The sequence below is a fragment of the Amblyraja radiata genome, chromosome 32 (assembly GCF_010909765.2).
Source record: "Amblyraja radiata isolate CabotCenter1 chromosome 32, sAmbRad1.1.pri, whole genome shotgun sequence".
NCBI classification, from domain to species: Eukaryota; Metazoa; Chordata; class Chondrichthyes; order Rajiformes; family Rajidae; genus Amblyraja; species Amblyraja radiata.
The window spans coordinates 19044110-19057232 of record NC_045987.1 but is presented as its reverse complement, the minus strand read 5'-3'; the positions used below and the strand labels follow the sequence as shown (position 1 = coordinate 19057232).

Below are 13123 nucleotides of genomic sequence, written 5' to 3'. Positions count from 1 at the left end.
CCTTGGCGTTGGCTGCACCGAGCTTCAGCGCGTCCCTCAACACGTACTCCTGCATTCTGCAGCGGTTCCACAGATGCTGCCCGACCGGTTGAGCTGTTCCAAGAACAGCTTCTTTCCAACAACTACACAACAGAACACTCACCTCAGCGACTATAAACTTCCATGAACAGTCTTTGGTTGAACTAAAAACGGCGGTTTTTGCACTATTGTTTATTAATATTTCTTTATTATATATAAACTGTGTTTTTAGGTATGTTGAACTGCTGCAAGTAAGGATTGCATTGTTCCGTTGCCGATTTATGTGACAATTCAACCAACTTTTTAAACGCTCGAGTTTACTTCAGATTTCCGTCTACTGCAGTATTTTGGATTATGAAATATGGATTTTTTCCCTCCTCTCCACCCATCCCCACCCCACTCCCCGTCATCCCCAAATCACCCAGGCGCTGGATCAATTCAATCCCAGATATGGCATGGTAGATGTTGTAAGGTATCAAGAAATACGGAGCAAAGGACATAGAAACAAAGGTGCAGGAGTAGGCCATTCGGCCCTTCGAGCCAGCACCACCATTCAATGTGATCATGGCTGATCATCCACAACCAGTAGCCCGTTCCTGCCTTCACCCCACACCCCTTGATTCCGCTAGCCCTAAGAGCTCTATCTAACTCTCTTTGGAACGCATCCAGTGAATCGGCCTCTACTGCCTTCTGAGGCAGTGAATTCCACAAATTCACAACTCTCTGGGTGAAAAGTTTTTCCTCATCTCAGTTCTAAATGGCCTACCCATTCTTAAACTGTGATCCTGGTTCTGGACTCCCCCAACATCGGAAATATGCTTCCTGCGTCTAGCTTGTCCAACCCCATAATAATTTATGTGTTTCTATAAGATCCCCTCTCATCCTAAATTCCAGTGAATATTTGCCCAGTCGTTCCATCATTCTTTCATCGTATGACAGTCCCGCCATCCCGGAAAGTAACCTCGTGAACCTATGCTGCACTCCCTCAATAGCAAGAATGTCCTTCCTCAAATTCGGAGACCAAAACTGCACACAGTACTCCAGATGTGGTCTCACCAGAGCCCTGTACAACTGGAGGAGGACCTCTTTGCTCCTGTACTCAAATCCTCTCGTTATAAAGGCCAACATTGCATTAGCTTTCTTCACTTGCCTGCTGTACCTGCATGCTTACTTTCAGTGACTGATTTACAAGGACAGCCAGGTCCCGTTGCACTTCCCCTTTTCCTAATCTGAAACCATTCAGATAATAAATCTGCCTTCTTGTTCTTGCCACCAACGTGGATAACCTCACATTTATCCACATTATACAGCATCTGCCATGCATCTGCCCACTCACCCAACCTATCCAAGTCACCCTGCATCCTCATTGCATCCTCTTCACAGTTCACACTTCAACCCAGCTTTGTGTCATCTGCAAATTTGCTAATGTTACTTTTAATTCCTTTATCGAAATAATTAATATATATTGTAAATTGCTGCGGTCCCAGAGTTAGGAGAATTATCTCAAAGGTCATCCAGTAAACAGTGGTAAGATTGATCAAAGAGCCATGATGTCATCAGGCATAGATAGAGTAAACAGTCAAGAATAAAATTCCCAGGATGGAAAAAAAATCAAATACTAGAGGACATAGCTTTAAGGTGAGAGATATATTTGTTTACACAGAGAGCTGTGAGTACTGGGAACGCGCTGCCGGGGGTGGTGGGTGAAGTAGTACATTAGTGGCATTTAAAAGACTTTGGGATAGGCATGTGGATATGCAGGGAATGGAGGATATGGGTTATGTGCAGGTAGGTAAGTGAAGGTGTTCTCATCACGTTTGGTACAGACATTGTGGGCCGAAGGGCCTATCTTATGCTGTGCTATTCTATGTTCTATGAACCAATGAGAAATCAGGTTTGGTAAATCCACTGGACTTCCTTTGCGGGTGAATGAGGGGGGACCGACATGTGTCATGCACTAGAAAGTCGTCTCTCCATTTTCTTCAGAGATGCTGCCTGACCCACTGAGATACTCCAGCACTTTGGGTCTTCTTGGTTCCTTTCCACGACATTTGTGGGAAGCAAAGAAAGAAAATGCAGGACCCCTGGCAGAGATATTTGTATAATTATTGGAAATGGGCGGGGTGACTGTTGGAAGTCTGGAGGGAGGCTACTTCCTGTCTTTATTTACAAAATATCCTGTACTCATTACCACAAATTGCATCCTAATATGTCTCCTTTACTCCCCAATAGTAAGCCCAGCAGCATCTTCCCTACACAAACCTCCTTTTCCACGGAAAACAGTAAAACTCACTTATTCCGGCAAATTTGGGATTTGGTGGTGTAGGACCATCAGATTTTCCAAACTATCAGATGTTATCCCAGTCAATCCCCAAACACACTTATATTTGACGTTTTTTTTACCTATCACACAACAGTACCAAAAATGTTCCAGTAACTGCGAATTTTGTAATGGTTTGGAATCTTAGCAGTATGGTTTTGCATGACTATGGTACTTAGTATCATGAATATTAATTTCTCGTATTATTGATTATTATAGTATCTGTGTTGGTGTATTGATGGGCCCGTTAAGCTGCAGCAAGTAAGAATGTTATTGTTCCATTGCTGGTACGTGACAATTAAACGATCTTGACTCTTATAGAGAGAGGGGAATATACAAGTAATCTGGACCCAAATGACACCCACATTCCCCACCCCATGACTGTGAGCTGTGTCTGGAGGGCCTGAGATATGGGGAGAGGCTGGGTAGGCTGGGTCCATGATCCCTGGAGTGTAGGAGGCTGAAGGAAGACCTTACAGGGTGTCCTGGACCCTGACCGCAGCTCAGCTGCACACCAGCCCTGCCTGTTCACCATATCCCCATCGCACATTCTGAGATAAAGAGCAAAGCAGATTGTGCTCGGGACGGCACAGTGGCACAGCAGTAGAGGTACTGCCTTACAATGCCAGAGACGTGGATTCGATCCTGACTACGACTCAAGATTCTTGTATCTGCAGTGTTGTGCATCCTCATTAATCTTTTTATTGTTTTACATTCTCCCTACACTATCAGGCAAACCTTCATTTGAAAATTATGTTAAATGAATAAATCCTTAATTAACCTAATTAGAAAATTAAACTCCAAGATTAAAATCAGGAATGAATTACCACCATCGATCACTACAGGGCTGGGGAAGAGAAAGCATACAACACACCAGTAGATTGGGTAGGATGTTTTCATTACATTTCTGTGTGTACAATTGCAATGAAGATATTATCCAGGTAAATAAATGGGTTAAAATAATTAGAACAACCTGTAAAGGAATATTAAATACACTCTAGTATACTAGTGGAAAACATGATTTATGATATGCAATAATAGAACTAATAATCAGTTGTAAGTTAACCCCAGGATACTTTGAATAGCAATTTAATGCACTGACATTTTTTTTCTCTGGTTGAGATGCATTCATATACAGCTAAACATGGCCATATTCTCTCAGATATATCATGAAACGCCAAAGGTACTTTATTTCATTATTTTCAATATGTATCACAAATGCTCTATGAGTAGACAGAGGCAGGTCATACCAGCATTTGAGATATTGCTGTTGCATTAAACAAGGCGCAGCTGGTAGAGCTGCCATCGCACATTGTCAGAGACCCGTTAGACCCTGACCTCGGGTGCTGTCTATGTGGAGTTTACACGATCTCCCTGTGACTGCATGTGTTAATTGGCCTCTTTATATTGACCCTAGTGCATAGGGAGTGGATGCAAAAGTGGGATGGCATTGAACTAATATGAATGCATGATTGGCGGTCAGCATGTTGATGGGCTGAATGGCCTGTTTCCATGCTGTATCTTATAATCATTCAAAAACAACCCAGCCAATCCATTATTCACCTATATCACCTCCCACAGAGTTAACAATCATCTCATTAGTAAAGTAACAGCCAGGAAGAATATTAATTCAACTGGAAAGGACAGAGCACAGTATATAATTAAGTGACAGATTTGTGTAACCTTATTCACTAACCTAGCCATTTCCAAATCCTGAAAGAATGATTTATCAATCCAGTTCATTAGCATTGTTCTGGCAGGTGTGCTCAACTACAAGGTTTTGAAATCAAAAATCAAAGAAGAATTTGCAATTCAACTCTGAAAAATGAGCATGCCTGCAGCTAATGCTTGTAGTTAAAATTGTTAATTTCTTGGCAGACTGACCTTTTTAATCATTGCAATTTAAATAAGTAAAAATTTGAAATTTTAAGTTTCCCTGGAAGCATGAAATAGACGGTTGAGCAAAACAGTGAGTTCTCCCAATTTCTGGTCATCTTTTCGGCTAGTGCTAATTCTACTGGAGCGTACCTGATTAGCTGTTGATGGCCATTGCATGGCAGATTGATTAACTAGTTAGAAGCAATGGCCATCATTAGTCACTTGAGTCAATGAAGCAAAATCTACATTCACAAACAAGTTCAAGTTCACATTTATTGTCACATTAAGGTACAGTGATATTTGAGTTACCATACAAGTAAAATTAATGCAATACACAATAAATTTAACATAAACATCCAACACAGTGGAATCAACATTCTTCACTGTGATGGAAGGCAATAAAGTTCAGTCATCTTCCTCCTTTGTTCACCCGTGATGGTCGGGGCCTTTGAACGGAGCCGTTGCCGATGGTCCGCTGTTCAAGCCCTCTCATCGGGATGATGGAAACTCTGGCGTCGGGACGGATCGGAACACTCCGCGGCAAAGATTTCCCGAGCCGGCCTTTTCTTACCGGAGACCGCGGCTTCACGGCGTTAAAGTCCGCGGTTGGAGCACTTCCACAGTGATCCTCGGCAAAATGATCGCCCGCTCCGCGCTTGCGGCTTGAAGCAACGGTCAGGTCTCCAGGAAAGGCCGCACCAATTCAGTTGTTAGGCCGCAAAGGGACGGAGAAAGATCACATATTCGTCGAGGTAAGTGACTGAAAATGGTTTCACCCTATTCCCCCGCCCCCAACCCCCACATAAAAACACATTGATAAACATTAAAAAAAAACATTTTAGACACACTAAAAATAACAAAAAAAAGTCGAAATAACACACAGGCTGCAGGCGAGGCTGCCATCTCAGCGCCACCCGGTATAGGAACACTCTGGCTAGGAAATAACTGCATATGCTGGTTTACACCAAATAAAGACACAAAATGCTGGAGTAACAGTGGGCCAAGCAGCATCTCTGGAGAAAAGGAATAGGTGGAGTTTCGGGTCTGAGGAAGGGTCCCGACCCAAAATGTCAACTCTTCCTTTTCTCCAGAGATGCTGCCTGACCCGCTGAGTTACTCCAGCATTTTGTGTCTATCCTCTGCTGTTCCGTCTGAAGAAGGGATCCAACCCAAAACATTGCGTCTCCATTTCCCGCCACAGATGCTGCCCAACCAGCAGTTTTTTTTTTTACTCCCTGGTTAGCTGTAACACAAAGACACAAAGCTCTGGAGTAAACTAACAGGTCAGGCAGCATCTCTGGATAACTTGGACAGGCATTTTTTAGACCGGGACTCTTCAGACTGATTGTAGTAAGGGGAAGAAAGCTGAAAGAAAGGTGGGGTGGAACAAAGCCAGGCATGGAAAGACACAAAGTGCTGGAATAACTCAGCAGGTTGAGCGACATCTCTGGAGAACATGGAGAGGTGACATTTCAGGTCGGGACCCTTCTCAGTCTGTAGAATGCTGCCTAAGCCAGTTACTCCAGCACTTCATGTTTTTTTTTTTGGTAAACCAATATCTGCAGTTCCTGTGTCTACATTTTACTGTGTCATCATTAAATTGGTTGTAGCCATGCTAGCACGACCCAAAATCTTAAAAATTACAGCCAGCGAGAATTTTCAGGTTATGAAAAAAGCTGATTTTTGGGGAAATGAGTTATCACGAAGGAAGGAGGAAATATTTATCTGGTTAACCACATATTGGAAATCTAAAAATGATCTGCCACACTCCTGAAGGTGGCATATATATAAATTAGAGTCCACTATTTCAATGATGTGTAGTTTTGACTCGCCAATTAATGCTTTGCTCCTAACAGACTCCATGGCTGAGATGGTTGTTTGTGAGACCTGACATTGCAATGAACAAAGTGCTGGAGGAACTTGGGTCAGGCAGCGTCTGGGGAGGTAATGGTCAGGCGACATTTTGTTTTGACTCTTCTTCAGATCCGTGCTCAAGATTGCAGAATCTGCAGCGGCTTGTATCTCAATCTCACATTTCATAAGTTGATTGTCAACTTTCCCACCCAGTAACGCTTGGTTGCATCAGGTTTTCAGATGGCCTATAAAGTTACTTCAGTCTTGGGAACATTAAATGAGAAGTTTAGCAAATTTACCCTAAGGTTCCTCTGGAAATTTTCACCGCAAATACTTCATACCCAATTAGTAAGGCTGCCACAACTAGCTAGCATCTTGTGTGTTGTAATCCGTTCCTATAGTACTCACTGTGAACTTCTTCAAATCAAAATGTCATAATTTCCCAACTAAACATAATCCAACACTAAACAGTTGCCAATCTTACAAACAAGCAGCAATTCTTCTGTCATAATTCTGCTCTAAAACAGTTTGGGCCAATGCTCGATGCAGCCGTTGAGATCACGCACATGGATATCAAAGGTACCTTAATCAAACATTTATATTGCCCGATTACTTTTGAAAATTAAAATACCTCAACCTCAAATACCTTGATAGGCCAAAATCAGGAATGCACTGATGTAAAAGATTAATATTTCAGGATTCATATTTTTTTTTTCATTATTGTGATTATTAGTTTATTATATTTTTTGTTTCTTTCATATTATCTATGTATATTGTGTTTATATTGCTGCTGCAATAATGTAAAAATTTGATGTTTCGGTCAAGACCGAAAACATCACCTATCCATGTTCTCTAGAGATGCTGCCTGAGGTACTCCAACACTTTGTGTTCTTTTAAGAGTTTCATTGTCCCCTTGTCGGTACATATGACAATTAAACATTCTTGATTTAAAAAGAAATATCCATTAATATCAAAAGTGGCAGCTTTCTTTGGGGGAAAAAAGATCTATTGAGTGCTTTCAAACAAAGAACAATCCGCAACTTCAATTCAAACCTGTTAGTGTTACAGTGATTTTACTTTCAATTAACTACATTCCAAAGGCCTTCACTGACTGAAGTTCCTTGGAAAGACACAAGGTTGTGGCTCACACTGTATAAATTCTGTATGAAAACTTGTGATTCCTAGAATGAAGCCAGATGTATTTGCTGATTTGAATGTAGCAATGCATTAATTCATTCCTGGCAAGATAAACTAGCAGGCAGTTATATAATCAACGGATTTCTAGGTTAATTAGCCTCTGTAAATTTCCCCTAGTGGTCAAGAGTATATGACAGTGGCATAACGTAAAACTGGTGTGACTGGGTGTTTGATAGTCGAAATGGACTCAATGGGGTTAAGGGCGTTTCCATGCTGTATCTCTAAACTAAACGCGTAGACAGAACTAGCTCCATTATATCTTTCATTTTTACTCTGTAATACAAATGTGTCACTAATGATGCCATAATGATGTCATCGTTCACTAATTACAATTATTTTGCCTTGTAAAATATCTCAGCTTGAAATGAGAATGATTTTCTTGCTGCAATTGGTACGAATCAGTTCAATCACACGAGTACAGTCAGACTCCTTTATGTACATTTATTTTTTAAAATTTTGAAAAGGTAAAATGGGCAGTACAGAAAGAGAAATGTGTTTTACCAGTCATAAAATGTACAAAAAAGCAACCAAGACGTTTTGTCCATTCTCTGATTTTGACAATTAGGCAGTCTTGTATGGACAACAGCAAGGTATAAATAAACTTCACAGAAGAAAATGATATTAACAATTCACCATTATTAGGATGGACCAATAGTTCTTAAAATGGGATTTAGTCATAAAATATTCACAAATTATGGTCTCCCAATTGAAATCATGATTTGTTCACCATAACGTACAAAAGTAAAAATCTAGAGTAAGGTGTGGATTCTTCTCCCAGTTGTATGGGTTTAACCAATTGCAATTGGAAATTATAGAGTTACTTTGGGTCTGATTTGCCTACCAAGTATGTGGAGGGGGGTGGGAAGAAAAGGAAGTAATCTTACCCCTCTGTGTAGTTTGTATTAAATCAAAAGGATTGGCCGGTTCCTGAGACTGAATTAGTGGCTTGGTCAACATATGGAACTCCGTCTTCAAAAAGCTGTTCGTCGTGCTCGCGACATCTGGCCCCGTACATCATAAAATCAGTACCTCAGCCTTCGAAACATGAAGCAATTTAACTCGGAGGCTGTTTAGAGTGATGGTATCAATTTTTGTAAATATTTACAAATTCACGTTTGCACATTACTATACACGACTGGTCTATGCTCATGTTACTGTATGCTAAATATTTTGTTACCAACAGTTTAAACTGCTTTGCGTCCCCCTTTGCGTGGAATGAGGAAACCACAACTGATTAGTGGCAAGGTTTATCGTCAACATGCTGAAAGCAATGGAGAGTAGCACCATCCCCAATGACCAAACTCAAAGTACTAAGTCAAGTTCTCACTGCAAGATCAGGGACCTCACCAAAGTCACGGACTCCAGGGCCAACAATTATAAAAATGTGTACTTATCTGGAGTACAATTTATTTTGCTGGTTTCTTTTTCAAAATATACCTGCCAATCTCATTGCATTTATAGGTTTCAAGACACGTGAAAGGAAGAAAAAAATGATGCAGTGTCAAGGAAAAAAGAGACCCATTACCAATCACACAGCATTGTGGACTCTAAACTTCCTGAAAACACAGCTAGTCAGAGGGAATTCAAAGAAAGAAGCGTTGCTATTTTTCAACCCATCAGGATTGTCACCAACGTGCATTTTGTTAAAGGAAAGCACTTCTTCAGCCACATGGCAACAGCTAAATCTACGCCAGAACTCAGCTGATGTACAAGCCAAGCAGCATTTCCATATGTATTATGGAGAACATCACAGCAACAGGAACAGGCCCATCGGCCCACAATGTCTGTGCCGAACATGATGCCCAGGTCATATTTGCTGTGTCATGGGAAGAAACATACAGCGTGATCTATTTTTACCGCATCACACCATTTTGCAATTACTTTAAGCACAATCAAAATAAGAAATAAATCAATTCCACGATATTCGTTACTGCCAGACCCACATCTGTTGCGATTCTAAATTCACAACTATATGGAAAGGCAAAGATATCTCTGTACGGTTGAAGGCCTTTTGTGGAAAACTTGCAACTCTGCTTCAATTTTTTTTTAAACGGCAAGATTATGGATGCATCCTATTAGATAAACTTCGTAACATCCCCATACCCGGAGGCTGTTCAATGACATGAGCCAAAATCAGAAACGGCGTGGCCAAAATAGACACCCAGGTTGACGGCTAACAAACTTGAAGTTGAAATGGAATTCTTAATGACCAAGGTGGAATATTGTCAACCATGTGCTATAAAGACAAACAAGATAAAATTGTTTTCTTAGAAAAATAAATTATATCCCAAGTCACAGTCCAGGGATTGGTCTTTTGCGGTGCCATCGATGCCTTTAAAAAGTCTGATGAGGAAGATCCAAAAGATGAAGTCATCCATCTCAGTCACCGCTTGGATTTACGAACAAACTTGGAATAGGGAGCTGTCCGCGACTTGTTACCCAACACTTTTTCTGAGGGCTTGTTGTACGAGTAAGTTTGGGCTCCTTTGAATTCCACATCTGGGTTTTCAGCCATCATTTTAAGCTTGGTTTCAATTGCTTTTATTTTTGCGCTAATGCTACAAATAAAAAGAAGAGGCTATTAGAACAAGATTAAAGCAGCACAATCTGCATTATACCCCCCGGCTTTGAAAGGTTGGGAGCAAAGCGACTTTCTAATTCAACAAGCTGCCTGTTAACTTAGTAGTGCGGAACATCGTCTGGCAGAATTGTGTAAAATGCATATGTCGAATGTAAAATGACCAAAATGAAAGCTTTCCTAAAACGTTTGAAGTTCTCATTCAATGCTAAACAATGGAATAACCATTCTGCTAGGAAGCGATATATTAGAGCAGCACATCTAGAATTCGCTTTGACCCAGTATCTGGTAAGATTTTTTTTGCAATTGTTTCATATCCTGAAGTAACATGCATTAGAAATTAAAAGCATTATACATTAGTACCAACAAGTGACCAACCTCCAATGGTACCCGTGCGTTCTCAATGTTGTGGAATACACTTTCATCGGGTATGAGCCGCGTGCTTTCGGACGTCGGACGAGCACATATAGAGGCCCGGCATGGGGGAGCCGCCAATAACAGAGGGACGTGTTGTGAGGGAGCCGCGGAGAACAAAGAGGGACCCGACGTGGGGGTGGGGGCGAAAACAAAGGGACTATTTTGTAACTTTGTCGGTGCCCTATATGTTGCGGCTTTTTGCATACTTTGCAAAACAAAATAATCTGACTGTGATATGTGATAACAAAGTATCATTCATTCTTTCAGTACTACTACAGAAATGATCAACCCATTGGTAACAAATTTAGATGTGATCTCTTTACATGGACACCTAAATCAGAAGAATATGCTCACTGTATGGAGTTACGATGACCAACTTAAATTTACTGCAGAGACTCCTTTTTCCATCCCCGGCACTTTTTGCCAGTCAAGCTGGCAGCTCCACATAATTCCAATAGAACTGGACCATGCCGAAAGTAAAATTACAACACAGGAGATAGCAATGTCTGTTAATTCTCCCAATCGCATTTTATTTTCCTGATAGAACAATAGAAAATTATGATAGGTATAGAAAGGGGCGACAGTCAGAAATGTCAAAGACTCGAGGACAGAGCTTAAAGCTGCGAGAGGTGAAATTGCAGGAAAATATCTACAGTCTGAAGAAACGTCACCCATTCCTTCTCTCCAGAGATGCTGCCTCCTGCTGAGTTACTCCAGCTTTTTGTGTCTATTGCAGGAAGATGAATAGGGTGGTGGGTACTGGAATTTGTGGTGGTGGAGGCAAATATGATAGTTGCGTTACAGAGGATTTTAGATAGGCACATTAATGTGCAGGAATTAAAGGGATAGGATTCACGTCTAGCCAGAGATCAGTTTAAGTTGGCATCACATTCGGCATGGATATTGTGGGCTGAAGGGCCTGTTCCTGCGCTGTGCTGATCAATGTTCTATGTTATGTTACTGGTATGGGTTTCCTTTTGTCACAAGCACGGAGACAAAGCTAAAAAGGGCTCTTGGCAACATATTTAGCATAGACATTATGGGGTGAAGTGCCCGTCCCTGTGCTGTACTGTTCTATGTTCAGCAGGCATAGGTCTTCAACTGAAGACCTGACAGCTTAAATGTGAAGAGAGTTTCTCCCCCAACACTTTTTCCAGAAAACGTTCCAGACCCAGAATACATTTAGGGGACCACTCGGATTCTTCATCTCCTCTATCATCCCTTCATCAATCCTTCCATATCTATGCCCACTGATTTTTGACCGCTTTGCTGAGACAAACAGGCTCAAACAGTTGCACCATCCCGGGGCTTTGCTGACAGACAGGGTACCAGAGACATGAGGTGGTTTGATCATCGGATGGCCTTCGTGGGCCAAGCGGCCCGTTTCCACTTAGTTGAGTTAATGTTTTAAATAACACTATCTGCAAGTAAACCAACAACTTTAGATAGACACAAAAAGCTGGAGTAACTCAGCGGGACAAGCAGCATCTCTGGAGAAAAGGAATGGGTGACGTTTTGGGTTGAGACCCTTCTTTGGACTGGAGTTTGTTTTAGAGGAACTGCATGGAGACAGGCCCTTCGGCCCACACCAACTATCAGTTTGATCAATGTGAACAGTCTGAAGAAGGGCTCTGACCCAAAGCGTCACCTATTCCTTTTCTCTAGAGATGCTGCCTGACCTGCTGAATAACTCCAACACTTTGTGTCTATCGTCCGACTATCGATCGCCCGTTCACAGTAGTTCTAGGTTATCCCACTTTCTCATCCACTCCCGACACACTGAGGGCAATTTACAGAGATCAATTCACTTACAAACCCACACGTCTTTGGGATGTGGGAGGACACTGGAGCACCCGGAGGAAACTCATGAAGTTACAGGGAGAACGTGCAAACTCCACACAGACAGCACCCAAGGTCAGGAGAGAACCTAGGTCTCTTGGTGCTGTGAGGTAGATGCTCTACCAGCTGCTCCGCTTGTGGAACCGAGGACCAGTGTTGAACGACAGTGTCAACACGGTCACCCTGTTCAGCACCCTGTTTTAAATAACAATATGAACACGCAAAGAAAAATGTTTTTTTTTAAATATACAGGTTTTTCCACTTCCTCGACATTCTGCAGCGTACCCTGGCCAATTCTGTCGGACGGAAATGCCGTCACTTGCAATGTGGGTCGCTGCAGCAGCGACTGAGCACAGCAAAGTCTTCAGTCCGCAATGGGACAAATGGTCTGGTCATCTCAGTCAATGACTTTGTGAGGGGCAAGAAATGGCCAAAGCGGCTATAGCATTTTCAATCCCCCTCAGTAACTAGGATTGTGGGGTCATTCACCAACCTGGAGCACAGCGAGACTCAGTTTACCATCTCGTCCAAGGGACTGCATCACTGCACTGGAGTGGCACCCTAGTTTTCACATTCAATGAGGCTTGAAGAGTCACCTTCCAGTGCAGGAAAGTAAGAAGCCAAAGTATAGAGGAAACACTTTGTAGACGTTACCACTTGCAATACTTAACATAATATTCTCTCCGTTACCTTAAGTTGGATTGGACTGGTTCAGTGCTTGAAGATGGCTCCAGACTTATTGGAAGAATCTTATCATTTTTGTACTGATCGTATCTCTGCATTAAAAAAAAACAAGTAGAAAAAACACAGATGATTAACTATTGCTTAGCCAATCCTCCCGTATGTGCAATGGACAAAATAAACCTGTTCTATTATGTTTGAATGTGGAGCAGCCAAAAATATTATACTGTGGCAAAGTGGTTACACCCTCTACAGTATTTATAGCTGTGCCACAGCTTTGGTAGTACCTGTAGTGACAAATATGGACCTTTGTGTATTGGCCAACATGAGACTCCCAGAAC

The 13123-nt window shown here is 41.8% G+C and overlaps 1 protein-coding gene across 1 annotated transcript in view; it reads right to left on the bottom strand.

The window, feature by feature from the left end:
* Window positions 1-7693: 7693 nt before the first annotated feature.
* The window catches only part of rbm18 (RNA binding motif protein 18), a 32248-nt gene continuing 26818 nt past the window's right edge, over window positions 7694-13123 (bottom strand). The window contains exons 5-6 of the mRNA XM_033049057.1: window positions 12792-12877; window positions 7694-9825 (exon numbers count right to left, since the gene is read on the bottom strand). Of these exons, the coding sequence (XP_032904948.1) occupies window positions 9651-9825; window positions 12792-12877 (261 nt within the window). The 3' untranslated portion in view covers window positions 7694-9650. The remainder of the gene's footprint in view (window positions 9826-12791; window positions 12878-13123) is intronic.